Genomic DNA, 24,510 nt, shown 5'->3' with positions numbered 1-24,510 from the left:
GAATAGAAATGTTCATGTTTGTTAGTGATCTATTTCATAATAAAAAAAAATTTAAGAGGTAGTTGATAGTGAGTTACAGAAGTAATATGTTAACACTAACATAAGTTTTAGCTTTAGGGTTCTAAAAAAGCTTCTCAAAGAATCAATTCTCAAAATAAGAATTGAAGAAAAGAAAAGAAAAAACAAGGAGCTTTTGTAAGAAAAATGGCACTCTAAGAAATATCAAATTTTTTAGCGTCTACTTTGATAGTTGCTGTCATACCTGAAATAAAAACAACTCAAAGGCCAAAAACTGATTAGCTCTACTGATGGCTTTTTTTTTTAATTAAAAGGTTCAACTAAACTTCTAACAGAAAGACCTTACCTATGACAACCTACAACATGGCATTAACCTTGTAAGAAGTTTTTAAAATATATCATACTTGCCTTCAATTTGTCTGGTGAAGTATAAGGTGCTTCTGGAGCATAAATCCTAAAAATATCAGCAAGACAACACGCCACCAGTAAGCGAACATCTTTATCGGGATGCTTGAGGAAAAAATCTGAAGCAAGGTGTAAAGCAAGGTTTAGATATAGCTCCTTTTCTTCTTCAGAGTCCTGGTCCATATCCATGAAAGTTTTTACAACCATCTACATAAAAATAAAAGCTCAATCAAATAAGAAAGTTTTTTTTTCATGTAAAATACAGTTTAGCTAAGAAACATTGATTACATTGTTTTATAACCAATATATGTCATTCCCTTTTTATTCCAGAAATCATGAAATATATTTGGACTTTCCAGAAAATACTAAAGGAACAATATATCAGATTATTCCAATTCTGAATAAAGTTTAAGAAATTCTCTCAAATTCATCAACATGATTTAGGTTGTTCAAAAGATTAAGATTCATGCATTGATTACTGAGGAAAGAACTCATAAACATTTTATGCTTCTGGAACCAAGAGTTTTATGCTTTGTTTTGTTTTTGTGAATACTCAGTACATATTCCAAAACATATAACTATTTTTTTACCTTAAAATATCTTTATTCCTTAAATAAATGGGAAGGAAAATAATGCACTGTAAAATGAAATATAATAATCTAGTTTCCTATTTGGACTGTCAAACCCCACCTTCCCCCAAAATAAAGTTTATGGGCTAATTTTTTTAAAACCACAAAACAAGGATTAAAAGAAATCTGTGGGTGATAGATCTAGGTTGTGAAGAGGTTAGGTATGCCCAAAGCACATTCCCTTTGTCATAAAGGGCAACTACCATACCACTTCACTGATAGAAATAGCACACTGGTTTATACAATATATTTTAACATATATATATATATGTTGCTTTGTCCTAATATAATATATAACAAGGTCTTGTGTAGCAGAGAAAAGGGAATCAAAAAGCTACACAAAACTATATTTCCCTAGAATCACCTTACAATAAAACAAGTGGATTAGAAAACACAAGAAATACCATTAAGAGCAAAGGAACATCGAATCTAATTTAATCCCAGAATAATTATTTAAAATGACAAAAATAAAAACAATGCTAGGGTAATGTTCTTCGTGTATGTTCAGTCCATCAACCAGCATTTATGAAGTCCCTACATAAGGCATAATTCTGGTCACTAGGTATACAAAAGAAAGGCAAATAAATTCCCTGTTCTCAAAGAATATAGTCTTAAGGAGAAGCATCAAGAGAATCTCAGAGCTAAAGGAACTTTATATTCAAATATCTATCTATCTATCTATCTATCTATCTATCTATCTATCTATCTATCTAGTTCTAGTTAAAAGGAAAAGGTCCACCACTTGGCTTCCACTAGGTGGTGCTAACAAATGCAAACCAAAAAGTATTATCAGGTCATTTTTCACTTAAGAGACATCAAACATGTATTAAGTATGTCAGAAAGGCTGAAAGGTAGAATGGTACAATGTAGAGACAGCTGGCCTTGGGGTCAAGAAGACCTAGATTAAAGTTCTGCCTCAGTCACATACAAGATATGTAACCCTGGACAAGTCATTAAACCTCTACGCTCTAAGGCAATTCTCTAAGACTAAATTAAGAGAAAACTGTCAGACTTCAACACTTCCACATTGAAGTTCACTACACCAGTGAAATCACAGGTCCAGAGATAAAACAGTACAATATTAAAAGGTATGTACTAACTAGTCCATGCCTAAGCAGAAGTGACCCAAACTTGTAGTAGGTGTCTCCATCCCATTTCAGAGTTGTCCTTCAGATGAAAAGTAGTTTGGGTACTTACAGAATTATCAGGAGGGCACCCAGGCAGCTACAAGAGTAGTAGCATGGGTTTAAATATTAGATATTGGCATAAATAATAAGCCCGGTACTTTAGTCAAAGAAGGTGATGATCCCTCCAATGATATATGTACGAACATGAAATAACAATCTAAAACAAAATTTTAAAGAGTTTAGAAAAGGTGAAACACACTCGTACATATCTAAAAAAAATACAAATTTACATTTTTATCTAAATAGCTAGTTTAAATAGTGGAAAAAAATAAATCGTGGAAAATTAACAAAATAAATATGCTATTACAAGTCAGTCTTTCCTTTGTAGATAGATCTGTGATCTCAATGGGAATCAGCCCTAAAATGGGAAAGACTGCAATCTCATCCATGTCTTTTCATTCTGTGCCACTATTGCCCACAGGCTTTAATGTCTATATAGCAAGAATGAATGTATTAAGTACTGAGTCTTGATCATGGTAAATCATCCACATTCTGGGAAAACAACATTTTGATCATAGAATTAAAGATTTTGAGTTGGAAGAGCTTTAAAGATTATTTTGTACAACTCTCTCACTTTATAGAAAAGCAATTGAAAAAGCCAAAAAAGTAAATCAAAAGCTAATTCTCTTTTCCATGGCAGTTTATAATCCAAGGGATCAGCTTTGTCTTCTTTCCATCATCTTAAGAATCATTTACTTTTGCATCATCAACCTTCAAGCAACTATCCCACTTGATCTTCCTACTGTACCCAACATAGCTTTAAAAATCCTTTTTGCTGACTAGCATTCAACACCCCAGCTGTACCTCATTCTCAGCTTAGACACTGCTGATAACTATTCTTACAAGAATGTGCTACTTTATATTCATCCTTAGTTACCTATCTTATTTCCTTATTGGGTTTACTGGATAGATGGCAGATTTATATCTGGAAAGGATAGTGGAAGTCATCAAGTTCAACACCCTCATTTTACAGGAGAGGAAACTAAGACTTTGAGAGATTAAAAGACTTGTCCAGGGTAAAAATGCTAGCATATATCTGGAGACATGATTCAAACACAGATCTTTCTGACTCCAAGTCTAGCACTCTATGTGTCCTATATGCCTCTCTTTAAAATATAAGTAAATTGGGTTCCTAGTAGCTTTATGGATGTCCACTTTCTTTTTTAATAAAACCATGTGTACTTCTGTAATTAGAATTCTGTTCTTGAAAGCATCTCCTAATCTCTTTCAAACTGACCTGCTATATCTAATCTTAAAAGCATGTAATCCAACTATTCTTCTTCTCTGAATTCAGAAATCTGTCCAACTCAGAGCCTAGGAAGCAAGGCATCAAACACTATCTGATATTTCCCTATCTGCCAAACTCTATGACAGCATTGTCACTTAATCTTAAGGTTTCTGTCATTCCCACTCACTGGTCAAAATCAAGTACAAAATAGCAATTATCACCCTCCTTCACTCTGAATATAAAATTACCAAGAAAGCAAAAGCTTCTTGGCTGCTCTACTTTTAGCAGAGTTTCAAAGGATTGAGTTTATGATAATATAAGGAAAATGTAAATTACCAAAACATATATAAACAAGCTTCATTATTTAGCCCTATTTAAATAATAATTTTAGGAATGCCTTTCTAACATATAACATACACAGATGTTGATAAATTAAGTAGGCTAGCATGCTAAATGTACTCAGTGTTCTTACTTTATTAAAAATACCCCCTGCTGCCAGTTGTCATTCATATACAACGTATGCAAATCTACAATACCATATTAGAGTCACTTCTGGTTATAAAAATATACCATGTAGACATAAGGCATTGCTCTCTATTTTTCAATTCAATGTTTTTAGTCACGTTTTTGGGGAGCACAGATGAAGTGTTAGAGATAATGGACAAAGACTATCAAACACAGATTCTAAACTGATTACTGATCTAATTTTAATGAAAAAAAATTCTCTAGCAATAAGATGATGATGATGACAGTGAGAGTGGTGACAGTAGAGGTTGCTGACACAGTAATCGTAGTAGTGGTGGTGTCAAGCATTCTGATAGTGCTTTAAGGTTTATAAGTGCTTTAGATACATTACTTCATTTGATCCTCACAACCACCACCCTAGAAAGTAGTATTATTATTCCCATTTTACAAATGAGGAAACTGAGGCTGAGAAGTTAAAGGACATGTCTAGAGTCATCTACCTAGGAAGTGACTGAGACAGTATTCAAACTCAGGTCTTCCTAACTTCAAGTCAGCTCTCCATCTACTATGCCACCTAGCTACCTCAACATATACATGAATACTTCATAACCCTCTCCTTTTGGTGCTTGGAGCAGTGTTTTACACATATGAGATGCTTAAATAAATGGTTACTAAGAGTGAAAATCAATCAACAAGAATTTATTAAGCACTGATCGTAGGCCAAGCTTTGTATTAAGCACTGGGGATATAAATACAAAGCAGTCTGCCTTCAAACAGCTTACATTTTAATGGAGTAGATGTGAATATATAGATTCAAGATATGTACATACTAATCAAACATATGATAACTATGGAAAGAAAGGCCCTAACACCCTAGGAGCTAGGACCAGGAAATATCTCTACCAGTAGCTGGTACTTGAACTGAGTATAAAGGAAACCAGGAATTCCAGGAAGGCTGGAGGATGCAGGGGGTGTTAGAAGGGTTGAGGGTGAGAACATGACAAGAGCACAGCCAGTGAAAAGGCAGAGACAGAGAATGGAGCATCATGAAGAATAATAAGTAGGACAGAATGGCTGAATAGTAGAAAACATGGAAGACAGCAATGAGTAAATCACCTGGAAAGGTAGGAAAAGGCCAAGTTTCAAATAGTGTTAAATGCCAAGCAGTTTATAGTTTATACTAGAGTTACAGGGAGTCACTAATGAAGTTTATGAAGTATGAGGGAAGACATGGTCAGAGCTACACTTTAGGAAAATCATTTTTGACAGCTATGCAGAGGAGAAACTAGCGTGAAGAAATACAAGAGGGAGAAAGACCAAACAGAAGGTTATTACAACAGTCCCAGTAAAAGGTGATGTGGACCTGAGCTAGAGTGGTAGCTGTGTGAGTGGAAACAGGGAGGCATATCCAAGAGAGGTTGTAGAGGTCTATTATATATACAAACAAAGAAGTTGTGGATGAAAGAAAGGGTGAGAACCTGGGTGACTGGTAGGATGGTACTGACCTCAATAACAGGGGAGTTTGGGACAGGTGTGAATTTTTAGAAAGATAACAAGTTCTATTTTGGACTTCCTGAGTTTGAGGTATCTAACATATATCCAATTCAATGTGTAACAGGCAATTCCTAATACAGGACTCAAACTCAGAAGAGAAACTAGGGCTGGATATATAGACCTAGAAGCCACATGCAGACATGATAATTAAGTCCATGGAGCTGATGAGGTCACCAAGAGACTGGAGTCATTAAGAGGGTTAAGTCCCAGAATCTATAAGAGTTGGCATTCAAATTCTCCATTCGACTCATAATGGTCAAGTCATTTAACTCCTCAGTTCTCTCAACAACTCTGAAACAGAGCAGGTACCACTCTGCACTGGCAGAGAGAGTTTTCCCACAGAGAATTCTTTACACCAATGACAGCTCAGGTCCAATCACAAAAAAATACAAAATAAAAATAAATGTGGTTTTTAATATAGCCAGACAGTACTAACCTTTAACCGTCTCACCATCTCCTCTTTAGATATTTTGTCTGAGATCTCTTTGACGCCAGGAGGATAAGTAATTTTTCCATCATTGGCTCTTGTCTTTGAATGAGCCATGATTGAAATATTTTCAACCCTAAAACAAGAAAAAAAATTAAGGTACGTTTTGTATATTCACATATATATTATTAACTAGATGATACAGGACAAAGAATTATCGATATAGATATATCCCCATATAATCTTGCCCTATTACTCCTGAACATTAATAATATTAAGGTATCATAACCACACCCCACCACAACCCCACTGTAATTTCATTAATTTCTCCAGTTCCTGAGCAGTAAGACTCCCTTCCTACTTCTACTCCCTTTCCCTTCCTCCTCCCCCACCTTGTTTCCTTTACAGTCATAGTTTCATGAAACAAATACGGAATAATAAGCCTATAAAATACTCTCAAGGAAAACACAATCAAAAACAAATTAAAGTGCAGCTATTGTCTAAGTTATAAAAACTTGCCTAAATTAATTTGAAATTTGTTATTGATATAATGAGGTGCATAAAAATTAATCTACAGGAATGGCTAAGGAAGTTGAAATACATAGATGTAATAGAATATTACTATGCTATAAGAAATAATATGAAAAATAGAAAGAAGTATGGGAAGACTAAAAATGAACTGGTACAAAGTGAAGTAGAACCAGGAAAATAATATACACAAAGACTATAACAATGAAAATGGAAAAAAACAAAAACAAAAACAAAACAACTGAAACTGAAGACTGCAAAAATATAATGACCAAGCTTGGCCCCAAAGAAGAGATATGAGAAAATATTTCATCCCCAGCCCTACCCTTGTTGCAGATGTGGGGCGACACTGAATATAATTTCAGACTTGTTCAATATGCTGGTGAGTTTTGCTGAACTTTTTTTCCCCCTCTTTTTCATCCTTTGTTATAAAGGCTGGTTTTCTAGGAGGGAAAGGGGAAGGGATATATGAGGAAATGCAGGTGATATAAAAACAAAAGACCTCCATTAAAGTTATTTTTAAATTACTTTATAAAGTTTTACCCAAAACTTAAATAATTTTGGTTAATCTGACTATCTAATCCAGAATCTCCTTCTTTTGTGGCCAACCTGTTCTTACTGGTGCCAACAAAGTTCTTTGCCCCTGTTCTTCTTGCTTCTCTCACAAATAATCCTTTTCAAATATTCTGTATGTTTGTAACCAGTTGGACCATTCACCATTCCTAAACCAACTACACCCTTTTCCACCTCTATACTCTTACAAATTGCCTATGCATGAAATGCACTCTTCACCAATTCTGTTGAATTCCACAACTGCCATCAACCTCCAAGAAGTTCATTTCTTTTTTTTTTTTTAAGCAATTGGGGTTAAGTAACTTGCTCAAGGTTACACAGCCAGTTATTTCTGGGTGTGGCGCTTAGTATCTGAGCCCAGATTTGATCCCCAGGTCATCCCGACACTGGAGCCGGTGTTCTTACTTGCTGTGCTACCTGGCCGCCCCAAGAAGCTCATTTCTACTCCTCTAATTTCTCATAGCATTTTGCCACATGCCAAAGGGTCAGTCATAGTATTTAAGGGAGCAGAAGACGTAAAAGATCATCTAGTTCAAATTCCTCACTTTTACAGGTAAGGAAAAAGCTTCACTTCTGCTCACAGAGAGATTTAGTGACCGGTACAAAAAATATACATATTGCTTGGCACTTTCCCCCCTTTTATATAAGAGCATAAATAAATAAAAGATAGCAAATCTATTAAAAATTATTTACATTCTTATCACTTATTCTCTCCTTAATTCCTTGTAATCTGTCTTTAATTTCTACCACTTCTATAAAATCTAACTGGTAGAGGCTACCAAATATCTCCTAACTGAATAACAATGTGGTGCAGAAGAAAAAGCAATGGATTTATAGTCATAAAATCTTGTTTCAAATCTGGTTCTGCCATTTCTTACTATCTTTTGTACTTTGGGCAACTCACTCTACCTGTTTGGGCCTCATTGTAAAATGACGGGGATAAGTATATATGACTTTTAAGTTTCTTTCCAGTCCTAAATCCATTTGATATCATTGACTTCCTCCTAAGCTTCTAAATATCTTCTCTTCAGTAACACCAAAGAGATGCTTGTTCTCCCTCCTACCATTTTTATTATCCTATCTGACTCCTTACCTTTAGTTTGATGCTACCCCATCCCCACCCAGAGACTATTCCCCAAAGTTCTGTTCCCAAGTCTCATTGTTTTACTCTTTCTTTGCCCATTATAATCTGATTTTGCTTCATGGTTTGACCAGCTGTACGTGGCTGACTCCAAAAAATCTTTGTATCTAGTCCTAACCATTATCCGAAGCTCAAGAACTAAATCTCTATCTCCTTGCCCTGAAGACATCTTAAATTCAACAAGTTCTAGAAAGAATTATATGAAATGAGTAAGAGAAAAGGAAGCAAAGTCAAAGCAACAATATAAAAGACTACAATGCAAACAAAAACACCACCAAAAAGCAACAAAACATCATCAAATACAATAGACAATGCTGGTAGAAAATTACTAAAGTTAAAAGTGTACTGCCTTCCTTAGGTTAAAAGGTTAAAGTAAACTACAAAAATATACATTAAAAAACACTATCAATAGTTCAGTTCAACAAGCATTTATTAAGTAAATATTATATGCTAGGCATTGTACTAGACAATCCCTGGGGAAATAAAGATAAAAAAAAAAAGTTCTTACCCTCAAGGAGTTTATTCTACTCAAGGACTACAAAGGCGATATAACAGGAAACATATTACAAGGAAAACTAAGGTGGGAAAAAAGTAACAACTGGTGGGATAAGGGAAGACTTGAGAAAGAAGATGACACCTGACTTGAGCTATGAAAGAATTCAGAGACAAAAGTGAGAAGGAAGACTTTTAAATCTTTTAATACCTAACTAACTCTTTTCAAGAAATAGCTGGCAGCAGAGACTACTACCGTGTTTCCCCGATAATAAGACCTATCCTGAAAATAAGCCCTCCCCTGAAAATAAGCCCTATTGAGATTGCTACTGTAGTGAAGGTGATCCCCTGTGCTACACGCTACATTACGGTACCCTCTGTATGCACAGTCCCCTGTCCCGTCCCCCCCTCCCCCGTGAAACGCACACCGCCCTCCGAGCTCCGAGCTGCATCCAATCAGAGCTGCAGCAGTGAGCGCGTCATCCTGTTCTTCCCCAGTGATTTGCTTGCTGGCACCATTGAGAGCAGTGCCGCGGAGGAGAGCTGAGGCATAAAAACCCGGTATGTAAGCGGGAGTGAGGGAGCATGATGGAGGATAAAAAGGGTATGATGGAGGAAAAAAGAAGAACTCAGGGGGCATGATGGAGTGAAAAGAAGGACTGATGGTCATAATTTTATTATTCTGTCTGTTTTGACCCCCAGACATGAGTACAAAAAGGAAGAGCTATACTGTTGAGTATAAGAAAGCAATTGTAGAGGAGTCACATGGCAAGAATCTTGCAGTTTTCTGTAAAGAAAAACTTTTGGATCTTCGAATGGTCAGAAAATGGAGAGCAGATTATAATAACCTCAATCAACAGGTGGATGAGGGAAAAGGGGAAAAGCGCAGGTCTGGATCAGGTTGGTAGCCCTTATATCCTGACTTGGAGATCCTCATTGGTGAATGGATTGCTGACAGGAGAGCAAAGGCCTTGGTTGTGCGCAGGGCTGATATTCAAGCATTTGCCCTTTCAATGGCACCAGAGTTTGAAATGGTCTCAGAAGGATTCAAAGCATCACAACACTGGTTGGATGGTTTCCTTCAACGGTATGAACTGTCCCTAAGAAGATCAACAACACTGTTTAAGCTGGAAGATGCTGAAGTTACTATTAAATGTACACTTGCATTCAAGTCCTTTATTGATAGGATCGACATTTCCAAGTACCAAACGTGCAATATGATTGCTATGGATGAAACTGCAGTGTTTATGGGACAAGGATCTCAAACAACAATTCATCACTGGGGTGCAACGTCAACCTACATTCCCACCACTGACTGGCTACCGGTATGAAAGTGCACGGGTCACCTGTGTTTTGGCAATTCGTTTGGATGGAAAGAAAGCCACACCTCTAATCATCAGTAAGGGCAAGAAAGATAAGATTGAACGTGTATCTGGCATTTACGTACTTGAAACCGAAAAAGCCTGGTGTACACAAGCCAGCCTGGTGTACACAAGCCGTTATAAGAAAGTGGGTTGATTTAATGCTGCCACTGGTTATGCGAGGTAACCAAAGAGGTCTGATAGTCTGGGATTCAGCCAGCACTCACCGCACTAAAGAAATGAAGAACTTCCTTGCGGAGAGAAGAACAGATAAAGTAATAATTCCTGCAGGAATGACTGCCTATCTCCAGACCCTTGATATTGCAATAAACAAGCCATTCAAGGACCATTTGCGCATGGAAGTCAATGACTACATTGAAAATAGAATGGAAAGAAATCAGCATGGAAACTTTGTGAAGCCTTGTCTGCAAGAAGTCGTGACTTGGGTGAAGAAGTCATGGGATAAAATTACTGACAGCTGTGTTGCCAAGGCACTATGAGCAGGTTACCTGGACAAGATATATTCATTTAAAGAGAGCTATATTGCTGGACATGACAGATTGGGTCCACTTCTTCTGAAGGAAATGGAGGCGCAAGACATCCAGGACGGAATTCAGGGTATGGGCACTTATGACGATGTTGTTGAAGAAGATGACATGATCATTATTGAATAAAGGTACATTTTTTTGTTCACATTTACCTGTTTATTAAAATTGCTGTCAATGTTCATTAAAATAAGCCCTCCCCTGAAAATAAGCCCTCTGGTGTTTTTCTGTCCAAAAAAATAATAAGACAGTGTCTTATTATCAGGGAAACACGGTACTTAGTCAATACAATATGTATTCCCTCTCCCCCCAAAAAATCAGCATGTTCAAAAGAGAATCTAATGGCATAATGAAAAGAACAGTGCACTTAGAACGAAGATACCTATATAGGTTCACATTCCAATTCTAAAGATTTATTATCTGTGTGACCATGAAGTAAATTAATTATCTGAGTTACAGTGTCCTTATCTGTAAATGAGCATAACTGAACTACCTAGTTCACAAGATTATTTGAAGCAAAGTGCTCTGTAAAAGTCATTACAAAATTACACATTTTATACATTATATAAATGTGAATTACTATTATCTTCTAAATCTGCTCAAATTGAAAACCATGGTACTATCTTTAGTTTTCATTCTTACTTCTCATCTCTATCAGTTACCAAGTCCTACTGTTTTTGTCTCCACATTATACAGAACAAAGCAATTCAACATTGGATAAGCGGTCAAAAGATATTAAAAAATACTATCAAAAGAAATTGTAAACTATTAATGACACAGGAAATATTGCTCGAAATCATATAAGAGAAATGTAAATTATCAAGGCAACTTTGAGGTTTCACTTCACCCCTAGAAAGTTGGAAACTATTACCAAAGCCAGGAACAATCAATGTTGTAAAGGTTGTGGAAAGACACGCATAGTAATAATACACTGTTGATGGAACTTTGAATTAAGTCATTTTAAAGAACAATTTAGAATTAAGCTTAAAAAAAAAAGTCTACAGTTTGACATAGATCCCACTTCTAAGCATATAGCCTTCCCTCAAAAAAAGCCAGAAAGGTCCCATATATATCAACATATTTCTTTTATTTTTTTAATTAAATTTTATACTTATTTTTAGTTTACATCATTCATTTCCACAAGATTTTGAGTTACAAATTTTCTCCCCATCTTTCCCCTACCCTCCACCCCAAAACAGCAATCTCACTGTATACCCCCTTCCCCAATATGCTCTCTCTTATATCCTCCCCCATTCCCCTCTGACTTTCCAGTAGGGCAAGATGGATCACCTTACCCCAGTGCCAGTATACCTTATTTCCCACTTGCATGTAGAAAAACAAAGTAATGATAATAATAATTATATATATATATATATATATATATATATATATATATTTTAAACATTTGATTTTAAAACTTTGCATTCCAGATTCTTTCTCTTCCGTCCTTGTCACCCACCCTTAATGGGAAGATAATCAATTCAATATAGGTTGTACATGTGTAGCTACACAAAATATTTCCATAGTGGATATGTTATATACTGACTATATTTTCCTCCATCCTATCCCACCCCCAACTTGTTCTACTCTCTACTTTGACCCTGTTCCTTTTCAAAAGTGTGTACTTCTAACTACCCTCCCCCCCAACCTGCCTTCCCTTCCATCATCCCCCGTCTCATCCCCTTCCCCCTACTCTCCTGTAAGGTGAGATACCGTATTTAGTGTGTATGTCATTCCCTCCCTAAGCCAAATTCAATGAGAGAAGGTTGACCCATTCCCTTTTACCTTCCTATTCTTCCCCTCCATTTTAAGTTTTCCCTTGCCTCTTGTATATGAGATAATTTACCCCATTCTGTCTCTCCCCATCTCCTCTCATTATATTCCTTTCTCACCTCTCAATTTCACCTTTTAAGTATCATTCCTTCCTATCCAACTGATCCTGTGCCCTCTATGTATACCTGTACACATATGCACACACTTACATATGTATTCATATGCCCATATACCCTCCCCTATATAGACATATGTATTTCTACACATATATATACATATATACACACATTTATATTCCCTTCAAATATCCTCATACTGACAAAAGTTTCATAAGTTACAATTATCGTTTTTCCATGTAGGAATCTAAATATTTCAACTTTGTTAAGTTCCTTATGATTTCTTTTCCCTGTTTACCTTCTCATGCTTCTTTTGCTTCTTGTATCTGAATGTCAAATTTTCTATTCAACTGGTTTTTTCACCAAGAATGCTTGAAAGTCCTCTATTTCACTGAATGACCGACCATATTTTCCTCTGAAACATTATACTCGAGTTTGCTGAGTGAGTGATTCTTGGTTTTAATCCCAGCTCCTTTGACCTCCAGAATATCATATTCCAAGCCCTTCAATCCCTCAATGTAGAACCTGCCAGATCATGCGTTATCCTGATTGTGTTTCCACAGTATTTGAATTGTTTCTTCTTGGCTGTTTGTAATATTTTCTCCTTGATCTGGGAACTCCAGAACCTGGCTATAAAGTATTTCTAGGAGTTTTCTTTTTGGGATCTTTTTCAGGAGGTGATGAGTGGATTCTTTCAACCTCTATTTTGCCCTCTGGTTCTAAAATATCACGGCATTTTTCCTTGAGAATTTCTTGGGGCGGCTAGGTGGCACAGAGAATAGAGCACCAGCCTTGGAGTCAGGAGGACCTGAGTTCAAATCTGGCCTCAGACAACTGACCGCACTTACTAGCCGTGTGACCTTGCGCCAGTCACTTAACCCTGACTGCCCCCTCCAAAAAACAAGAGAGAGAAAGACAGACAGAGAGAATTTCTTTTAGAATGATTTCTGGTTTTTTTTTTTAATCATGGTTTTCAGGTAGTCCAATAAATTATTAAATTATCTCTCCTGGATCTATTTTCCAGGTCCGTGGTTTTTCCAGTGAGATATTTCATACTGCATTCTATTTTTTCATTTGTTTGGATCTGTTTAAAAGTATCTTGATTTCTCATAAAGTCACTAGCTTCCATTTGCTCCAATCTAATTCTGAAGGAATGATTCTCTTCAGTGAGCTTTTGAGATTCTTTTTCCATCTGGCAAATTGGACTCTTTAAGGCATTCTTCTCCTCGTTGGTTTTTTGAGAATCTTTTGCCATTTGAGTTAATCTGTTTTTTAAGGTGTTATTTTCTTCAGTCAGGTTGTTGACTCTCATTTCATAATTTTCTTGTATCATTCTCATTTCTCTTCCCAATTTTTCCTCCACTTCTCTTATTTAGTTTTCAAAATCCTTCTTAAGCTCCTCTATGGCCTGCAACCAACTCATATTTTTCTTGGAAACTTTTGGTACAGGAGTTCTGACTACGCTGTCTTCCTCCTGTTCCATGGTTTGATCTTTTTTGTCCCCAAAATAGGAAACTAAGGTTTGACTACTGTGCTTGCTTTTCTTCCTTTGTTTGCTCATGTTGCCACTCAATTATTTGACTTTTGATTTTTTTGCCACAGTAGAACTCTGCCTCCAGAGGAGAGAGCTTTGACCCAAATCACTGGGGTTTTTGTAGCTGCTGGAGCCATTAGTTGGGTGTCCTCTCTGAAGCCTCCATGGGCTATGGCACCTGGTCACAAACCCCAGGACCTCCACCCTAGACCCCAGCAATCCAGATCCAAGCAGGTTAAAGCAAGAATGGTTACCCCTCAGAATGGTGGCTTGGTCCCCCTACAATCTGCAGGCCAGGGGCTCTGAAGCAGCCATGCAGCAGCAGCCACCACACCTCAGCTGCTTCTCCCTCCGGGAGCAGGGCTGGACCACACTCCCAGACCCCCTGTTTCCAAAGTCCACACTGACCTTTTACTTTGCCTTTGGCATTTATAGGTTGATAATTCTGGAAACTACCACAGCTGCTGGTGATCTACTCTCCCTTAGTTCCTCCAGCCACTGCTGGTCAGGCCGCCCTGAGGCTAAAACTTGCGCCCTGAGGCTAAAACCTGCCCCCTGAGGCTAAAACCTGCTGGCTCATGCAGGGCTGTGCTCTGCTCCCAGCACACTGAGATGAACCCTTCCTGTCCACCTGCTGGGCTGCCTTCAGTGGGAGGTTTGTTTCTCTTTGTCACTTTGTGGGTTGTGTAGCTCTAAAATTTGTTTAGAGTCATATTTTATAGGTATTTGAGGTCTACATCAACATATTTAACATCAGCAGTTTTTCTGGTAAATAATATTAAGAGAAACAAGGAATAGGCCCAAAGAATGGAGAATGGCTAAACCAATTCTGGTATATTAACACTGAGAAATGATTAATATGAAGAATATAGAGAAGCACTCAAAAAATTTACACACAGTAACAGAACTAAGAAAGCAATATACAATCAAAAGTGAAGGCTGCAAAAATATAATGACCCAAGTTTGGCCCCAAAGACACAAGAAATGCTTTACCCTGCTTCTTTGCAAAGGGGATTATAGGTATGGCATGCTGCATAAGCAACATCAAACTGGCTCAACATGTTAGTTAAAGTGAACCACCTATTTCCTAATTGTTATTCCTTGTTATAAATAAAAAAGGCTCTCTGGGAAGAAATGGAAGGAATACGTTTGGAAATGCCTGTGAAGCAAAAACAAAAGAAAAAGAATAATGAAAATTTCTTTTTTTTGAAAACTGCCCCCCAAAAGGGGGTAGGGAAGAACCTAGATGGCAAAGTTGATAGAGCACCAGCCCTGGAGTCAGTTATGGCCTTACTTCAAATCCAGCCTCAGACACTAACTCACTGTGTAACCCTGAGCAAGTTACTTAAACTTGATTGCCTCCCCCACCAGCTCAAAAAACAAGAAAATTTTGCCTAAAACCTACCCATCCCTCAATCCCACTTTTTAATACACTCAAAAAAAGGCACCCACAATGACTAATACATTCTCATGAAAATTTTGTATAAATGGACAAGTTGAAATAAGGGTAATTACTGATATTTTGACAGTTGTTTTTTCTTTTTTTCCCCCTAATTTTGCAATAACTTCACAAATATTTAACACATATTTAATAATACACATTTAATACAGTATGTTAAACATAGTTAATAAGCATTAAAAGTTCTTTTGGTATTTGTGTAATAACAAGGTTTAAGGGTTTGGTTTTTGTCCCACACTCACATGCCTTCAGAAATGATTTGATGCTCTCATCATTGTGACACCTGTAGCACAGACCTCCTCTTTTATGTACTTGGTCTGGTCTGGCTGCCTTTCCTATACATCCACGACTATTAATTTAAAGTCCAAATAGTGGCTTCACCATCCACAAGGTTAAAAAGTATTTGTTATTAAAATCTCTCTAATTTTTTTTTGGTTTCCATTTTTCATCTGTTTGTTGCTCCTTGTGGCTTTGTTTAATTAAAACTCTGGCCAAAGTTTCATTAATCCTATTTTAATCTCCACTATTTCTCACTTTTTTTGTGAGATAATATTGCTCATAATCTTCCACCACCTTTTTCCCTAAGATTTTCAAGGAGAATTTATATTCTAGACTGATGACAGACCTTAGAACTTTGCCATATTTCTCCCCTTGACAAGGAGATCAAGTGTTTGCAGGCTGGGATGATTTCTAAGTTCTTCTGGTCTCATCATGGAAAATCAATAAGTATTAAAAATTTTACTTTGTGCCAGGAACGGTGCTAGGTATGGGGGATCAAAACTGAAATCATCATTCATTACTCTCTGATTATTTGACTTAGCCTTATTAGTCACTGTAGATCCCTATACAGCTAAACTGTATTATGAATGACAACACAGTCCAAAGAGGCACAGAAATATTCAAGTCAGAGCCTCTCTGGGTTTCATATTCTCTGCTGTAAATTAAGGGGCTTGAGGTTACATGATCAATAAGGTCCCTTCTAGCCCCACTAAATCCTAGGAAAGGATTAAGGGGAGGAACAACAGCTATATTCTTTAAAATCTACCTTGGAAGAATTTAAAAGATATAGTTATCTCTAAAAATCCTTAATGAGGTGATAATTTTATAGTCATAAGAGTGAAACCCTTCTCAACATTTTAGTCTGAAGGCGTTCATTGTGTTGTAAAATTCCTTGTAACTAGTTCCCACTACAACCAGTAGATGGTACTCTCCAGGCAGACAAGCCTACTGGACAGAAAAGTGGAGTCCATCTGAAAGGGATATAACTAAAAATTGGGTAAATGTGTATTATAGGGAGAAAAAATAAAGATATACATAAAATGAATTAATATATCCTTTAAAATGTCAACTGGAAGACAATATTCACATATTTTATATTAAAGTACTCAAATGAAAAGGTGTTATCATTCATGTACAGAAGATGTTTATCTTTTACAAACATACTACTGACACACTAGAACATACATTTTAATACCTATTCCAGATCAAATGAGTTCCTATAGAGTAACATGTAAATTTTTCTATTAAAATTATTTAATTTAAGGCAATCTTTTTTTAAAAAAACACATTTCCCTGCTCCTCTAATTTAACTTTACTTCTCAGTTTATATTTTTTGTATCTTGAATTTTTTTTATTGCTCTCTTATAGGAACCAACAAAATACAACAGAACTGTTGAGGATGAGTAAGAAGTCACGGTAAAGACCTAATAAGGGACCTTAACTAAGGTAGAACCCAAAACCTTGACAATACTAGGTTCTAATCAAAGACAAAGATGAGAATAATTCTTAAAATGTTTATATTTTAGACTATATTTAAAATAAAGTTCCAGCACCTCAGGTCCACAACCTAAGAGTCATCCTGTATTCCTCATTATCTCTCACATCCTCCCCCCATATCCAGTCCATCCTCAAATATATTAAGTAGTTCATTTATAAGCCAAAAGAGATTAAAGTTCTACGAGTTCATATATATACATAAAGCTATATTCAACAGAACTCCCAACTGTCCAATAATCAGAACAGAAACAGGACCATAAGAACAATCTTAATTCCAAATCTTTTCACTATCACCATTCCCAGGGCACAACACAGGGGATCCAATTCCACTTTTTTGAAGTATTTATCTTCTCTTTCTAGTCTTTTAAATCCCTTTCTACTTCAACAGCTGTCCTTTACAATAACGTGTAGCTGAATCCTAATCTAACACGCTGAAACTCCTCCCTTTTTCTCCTTAGCATATTTCTGTTATCCAATGGGCAATGGATTTTAAGAGTCAGGAAGACCTGAGTTCAAATCCTATCTCAGACAGGACTCTGTATGACCCAAGTAAGTCACTCTCTGTCTCAATTTCCTCATGTGTAAAATTAAAGATAGTAATAGCACCTACCTCACAGTATTATTATGAAAAACAAACAAGATACTACATGTAACTTACCATGCAAATCTTAAAGCAATCCCAAGTTGAAGGCCTTGCCTCATATTTCACTGAAAAAACTGAGGCCATTGGTCAAGAGCTCCCCTCTCTTGCCTGCCTCCTCCTTTCAGATCACACAGATACAGTCACTCTTGCCACCTTTAGCTGCCTCACTTGAAGATGAGACCCCCCTTCCTTGCCATGGTAAACCATTCTGCTAGCAACAATGATACATTCCATCCCATCTTCTCCAGCAGATTGCCCCTTCTATCTATGATGAGCTTCATTTGTTTTCAATCACTCCTTTCTACTAATTCTTCCCTACTGCCTTCAAAATTGCTCATATCTGCTCCACTGGATAATATTGTGCTATTACAAAAAAAAAAAAAGACCAAAGGGATGGATTCAGAGAAACCTAGGTAGACTTATATGAACTGATGCTGAGTGAAGGGAGCATACACGAACAATTTATACAGTGACTACAAGATCAAAAATAACAGTGAAGGACTTACAAACTTTGATCAATGAAACAACCACTCACGACTCCAGAGGAGTAATGATGAAGTATGTTTCCCAAATCTAGACAGAAAAACTGAGCTAAGGCATTAGACATATATTTTCAGATACAATCAATATATTGATATGTTTTGCTAGACTATTCTTATGAGTTACAAGAAAGGGTGGCTTTGAGGAAGGAACCAGTTGAGGAGAAAGAGGGAGCAGAGTGATGATTCCTCTACAGGTTGCACTCTGGACTTAACTACCATGCCCAGGAACCTCTTCATCTTCAAAGCTCCATGCTGCTGAGCCTCCACCCCACCACTCCCCATTTCTCAGCTTCCTTTTTGTATGTTGTATTTTTTTCTCTTAAAATGTAAGCTCCTTTGAAGTCAGTCTTTCTTTCTGCTTCTATATGCATTCCCAGCCTTAGTACAATGTCTGGCACATAGTAAGCACTTAATACTTTCTAACCGAAGAAAGAAAATAATGAGTATCAATGAAGCACAGAAGAGAATAGAAGAAGGCAGTCTAGGAGAGGGAGAAATAGGACAGCTTTGGGACTATCATGGGTATGGGGGTGTGTGTGTGTGTGTGTGTGTGTGTGTGTGTGTGTGTGACAAAGACAGAGACAGAGAAAGAGTTTCTTCTACACCTGAACTACTGCAGTAATTTTTGGTTGGTCTTCTTAATATCAGCCCTCTCCTCATTCCAATCAACCTTCCACTCAGCTTTCAAACTGATCTTCCTAAAGTACAGGTTTGACCATGTCACCTCCTGCCCCTCTACTCATTTAACTCCCTACTGCCTCCAGGATCAAATAAAAAATTCTCTGTTTGACTTTTAAAGCCTTTCATAATCTAGTCCTTCCTACCTTTCCTGTCCTCTTATACTTCATTCTCTTCCTTATACTCTAGGACCCAGTGAAACCAGCTGATCCTCAAATGCTAACACTCCATCTCCTGACTCAGAGCATTTTCACTGACTGTGCCCCATACCCAGAACTCTCTTCCTGCTCATCAGTGCCTCCTGGAATTCCAGCTTTCCTTCAAGTCTCAGTTAAAGTTCCACCTTTTGCAAAAAGCCTCTCCCAATGCTCCTTAATCTTAGTGTCTTCCCTAGGAAATTACCTCCAATTTATCCTACATATAGCTTCTTTGTACAGTTGTTTGCATGTCATCTCCACCAGATGGTAGGTAAATTCCTTGAGAACAGGAACTAGAGTTCTGTTGTTTGTTCTTGCCTTCCTTTGTATCCCCAATGCTTGACAAATAGTAAGTGCCCAATAAAGAGATGGAGAGGGGCAGCTAGGTGGCGCAGTGAATAGAGCACTGGCTCTGGAGTCAGAAGGACCTGAGTTCAAATCCCACCTCAGACACTTAACACACACAAAAAAACTAGCCATTGGGCAAGTCACTTAAACCCCAATTGCCCTGCCCTCCCCCCTCCAAAAAGAAAAAAAAAAAATCGACGTACAGATGTTGCCCAATTGAAATCAACAGGCCTTGGCAACAGATGGAGGTTAGGGGGTCAGATAAAGAAAGGAATCTAGGAAAACACATAGGTTGAGATCCTAGACTGACAAACTGGACTAATTCTGTATTAAAAATGTTGATGTTTGCTATTATTTGTCTATTTCAGAATAACAAGGTAAAATTAAAATCCTGGGGAAAAAACAAAGCCAGAGCACAGATATATAAATTTTGCTTATCTTTCCTCTTAAACCTAATCAAGATAATTCAAGGAGGGAGAAGTCACTAGTAGGGAGATTAAGAAAGGTTCCCAAAAAGAAGTGGCAGGTGAAGGAAGAAAAAGAACTCTAACAAGGCAAAGTGTGGTGGTTATATATCCTAGGAATTGGGGACACCTGGGCAAAGTCACAATGGCACAATGCAGATTTTGAGGAACAAGAAAAGCCATGAAAGGGAATAATGTAGAACACAGAAAGGTGAGCTAGAAATTTGGAACTGTATCTAATTAGGTCATTAAACTGCATACATCTCTTGAACAGCAATACAAATGTGTTAGGCATATACATTCAGTCAATAAGTACTTAATTAGGTGTCTACTATGTGCAGGCACTATGCCAAGTGCTGGAAATTCAAAGAAAGGCAAAAGATGATTCTTGGCCTTGAGGAGTTCACAATTTAATGAGGGAGACAACATGCAAACAGCTACATACAATTATACTATATACAGGATAAATAGGAAATGATCAACAGTGGGAGTTAGAATTAAGAAAAATCAAGAAAGTCTTCCTGTGGAAGGTAAAATTTTAGTTGGTATTTGGAAGGAAGTCAGTGAAGCAAGGAGGTAGATGCAAGAGAAAAGCATTCCAGGAATAGAAGGCAGACAGAGAAAGTGCCCAGAGTCTGGAGATGGTGTCTCTTGTTCCAGGAACAGCAAGGAAGCCAGTGTCACTTACTCAAAATTAAGTGGGAAGACTTGGAAAGGTGATGTGATGGAATCAGGCAGGGCAGGAGGCTTATGAGGGACTGAAAGTCAAACAGAGGATTTTACATTTAATTTTGGAGGTAATAGGAAAACACTGGCATTTAATGAATCAAGTGGGTGAGGAGGCTATGTGGTCAGAACCCATGCTTTAGGAGAATCACTTTAAGTGGCTAAATGGAAGATGGAGTAGAATGGGGGGGGGGGGGAATTGTGGTAGAAAAAGTCAACAGCAGAGCCACTAGCTAGCATCATTATTGCAATAATCCTGGTATGAGGTGATGAGGATCTACACCAGGAGTGATAGCAGTGTCAAAGGAGAAAAGGGAAGATGTCGCAAAGATGAAATCAATAAGCTTTGGCAACAGATTGGATATGGAGAATGATTTAGAGTGAAGAGCTGAGGAAGACCTCTAGGTTGAGAGCTTCAGTAGTAATTAGAGAAGTTTAGAAGAGTGGAGAAGGATAGGGAGAAAACTACTGAGTTCCATTTTGGCTATACTGAGTTTTAGATTATGTACTGCATCAAGATGTATGAAAGTTGGAGAGGTGGCTAGGTGGCGCAGTGAGTAGAGCGCTGGCCCCGGAGTCAGGAGGACCCGAGTTCGGTTCCAGCCTCAGACACTTAACACCCCCCAAAAAAACTAGCTGTGTAACCTTGGGCAAGTTACTTAACCCCAACTGCCCTCCAAAAGGCAAAAAAAAAAAAAAACAAAGAGGGAGGAATTAAGGATAACTCTTAAGTTGAAAATCTAAATGATGATGGCCCTCAACAGAAATAAGAAATATTAGAGGAGTAGCAAGTTTAAGGGGGAATTTAAGCAAAGAGATAAAGTAGAAAAGTCAATCTATAAGTACTACGTAATTTATACTACCTTGTTATATTATTTTATATATGTGTGTGTGCAAATACCCACACTTACTTATATTTATGTTAAACACCTGCATTTGTTTACAAATATTACAACAACCCCAACCTCCTGGGGTAGGTTGGAAAAGTATTCCCCCCCCCCCCCCCCCCATCTATAAGATGAAAATACTGAGTCTCAAAGAGGTTACAAAACTTGCCCACTAAAGCACAGCTATAAGTAGTAGAGCTTAGATGCAAACTCAGATTTTCTGTCTCCCCAGTCCAACGTTCTTTCCCTAATGCAAAGTAAGTTGTAAACAAGACAGTATAATAACAAGAAAAGAAACTGGGCTTCAAGTTAGAAGATCTAGTTTCGAAGCCCAGCTCTAGTTTTTCCTGTATGACTTTGGGAAAACTTCTTAACCTCTCTAGCTTTCAATTTCCTCACCTGTAAAATGAGGGGAATGCCCCTAGATTATGTCTAACATTCTTTCGGGGTTCTAAATCTATAATGCTTCCTGTTTGTGCTGCCAGTTTAGAAAGGGGGTGGCACGTTGGTCAAGCAGACATTTATTCTCAGCAAATAAGGGGGAGTTTCACTTACTATACTTATACAATTTACAGAACTGAGATCTAGAAAAGTTTTGATATTATTTCCTAACAAAGCAACTTCTAAATACTTTTTATTTCACTGGACTATTTCAAAAATGGGTAATTGCTGGCTAAATTCACCTGAGCTACAAAAACCTTATTACACCAACAATAAAATGTTTCATTGTATTTACAAGAGCCAAAATTGGCATGCAGTTTAAATGTATGACTCAAACTTTTCTTCCACTTTTTTCTGCAGTCTTTAAGAAAAGTTCCTGAATCTTCATGTTCTGCACCTTTGTGTCAACTGCCTATTCATTTTTACTATTCTGAACTTAACACCAAAGGAGTGTTGCAACATACAAGGTAGAAAAGAAAAAGAAGAATTGTACATGAAACAGCCAATCTCTTATTTAGGCTGCATTTCCTTTTACATTATGAATATATACTACTCATATATTACAAATTCAACCTATAGCTTTCAAAGCTGTTGCACTTTGCCTATTTCCTTTAATCCTTCTTTCTATTCTTTTCTGAACATTTTTTAAAACTTACCTATTCATTTCAATGGTTACCAAAGGCAAGCACTCACATGGTGGTCAGAAGAAGCAACACAAGGACACTCTCAAGGTCTCTCTTAAGAACTTTGGAATTGATTGTGTGACAAGGGAGACACAGGCACAGCACCACCCAACATGTCGTGCTCTCATAAGAGAAGGTGCTGTGCTCTATGAACTGAAGCAGCTCAAAAGAAAAGCAAGGTGTGCAAATTTGTAGAATCCACTCCAAATGTTCGCATGGACTATTTGTGCCAAACCTGTGGTAGAGTATTCCCAAGCTCATATTGGTCTGATCAACCACATTCAAACTCACTGTAACTTGATTCTAACGTATTGATGTCATTTTGGTCCCCTTTGAGAACAACCAACCAACCAACCAGCTACTAAAAATGAGCAGAAGTTGTTTCTGAAAAACAATTTTAAAACTTAATATTAGGGGTGGCCAGGTGGCTCAGTGAGTAAGAGCACTGGCTCCAGTGTCAGGATGACCTGGATCAAATCTGGGCTCAGATACTCAGCACCACACCCAGAAATAATTGGCCGTGTAACCTTGAGCAAGTTACTTAACCCCGATTGCTTTAAAAAAAAAATTAAAATTAGATGGAAATTATAGACAGTCTGGAATCAAAAGGAAACACACAGATGCTTTCAAAAGGATACATATACCAAGCAATATTTGAGAAAATCTTTAGATCTTATTTAAAAAATCTCAGAATTTGCCATAATGTAAACATTTTATTGGGAAAAAAATAGCCTTAGGAAAGTAAAATTTTTTTTTAAAACATACACAGCCAGATCACAGATTCAGAACTGGAAGGGAACTTCGACATCAGCTAATTCAACCTCATTTTAGAGATAAGGAAACTGAGGCTCAGGGGAAGTCAAATGACTCATCCAAGCTCACAAAACTAACAGGAGAGCTAGAATTCAGCTTGCTTAAACAAATTACAGGAGGCAAGCAGAAAAAAATTTTCTATTTTATATGCTGAGGTGAACCTCTCAAAACAAGGCCTTTCTTGCAGAAAGTACAAAAAGGCACCAAAAAAAAAAAACCCTCCGAAATTCTTTAAAAATTGTAGAACTTGTACAATGGAACAAATTGTGGTTTTCTTTTCTTCTTTAAATGCCTGAGCAAATAAAATAGACCACAATTTTTATGAGTTCCCTGGTGAGAAGCTGATTAATGTCCATAATTACTGAAGGCACAAAGTTAAGATAACCAAATCCATTGGGGATAATTTTTAAGATCAACTAAAAGATTCAAATTTGGAAATAACAAATTTTCCCTCAGAGATGTTCTCTAATTGGATACTACAAAGAAGATACTTAACAAGCTAGTAAAAACTGACATTTAAACTATCATCTCTATCACTGAGCCAAAAAAAGAAAAAAATAGAAGAATTGAGATCATGGTCAATTGCTGATAGCTATACCTTCTCTTAGGCTTAAAAAAGGATGAAAATTAATTACTGATGAAACATAATCCTAAGAGTTATATACATCTCACCTAATTAACTATCATCTCTATAAAATGCTATAATTCTATAAGTATCTTACACAAGAAATGTTATCTATTCACTAATGCCTAGCATTTTTTTCAAGATGACACAGACATTATATCAGGTAAACCCTTATTTTATGGCAGAGAGAGACAGCTCGTGGCACAGGGGTCTACAGAGACAGACATATAGACAGGATATAGTTCTTATCTT

The 24,510-nt window shown here is 37.1% G+C and overlaps 1 protein-coding gene across 3 annotated transcripts in view; it reads right to left on the bottom strand.

Annotated features, from left to right (window-relative positions):
• The window catches only part of PDS5B (PDS5 cohesin associated factor B), a 234,921-nt gene that overhangs the window by 165,907 nt on the left and 44,504 nt on the right, over positions 1-24,510 (bottom strand). For 2 of the 3 annotated variants that reach the window (XM_069080647.1, XM_069080648.1), the window contains exons 2-4: positions 6,767-6,884; positions 5,923-6,049; positions 427-630 (exon numbers count right to left, since the gene is read on the bottom strand). In XM_069080647.1, coding sequence (XP_068936748.1) covers positions 427-630; positions 5,923-6,049; positions 6,767-6,861 — 426 coding nt within the window. In that variant the 5' untranslated portion in view covers positions 6,862-6,884. The remainder of the gene's footprint in view (positions 1-426; positions 631-5,922; positions 6,050-6,766; positions 6,885-24,510) is intronic. The other variant, XM_069080649.1, reaches the window with a different exon arrangement.

This window comes from Petaurus breviceps, unplaced genomic scaffold, assembly GCF_028583685.1.
Source record: "Petaurus breviceps papuanus isolate PSGF00001 unplaced genomic scaffold, PetGlider_PUasm1.0 91133, whole genome shotgun sequence".
Lineage (NCBI taxonomy): Eukaryota > Metazoa > Chordata > Mammalia > Diprotodontia > Petauridae > Petaurus > Petaurus breviceps.
Note: the sequence above shows the minus strand (reverse complement) of the source record. Positions and strands in the feature narration are given on the sequence as shown.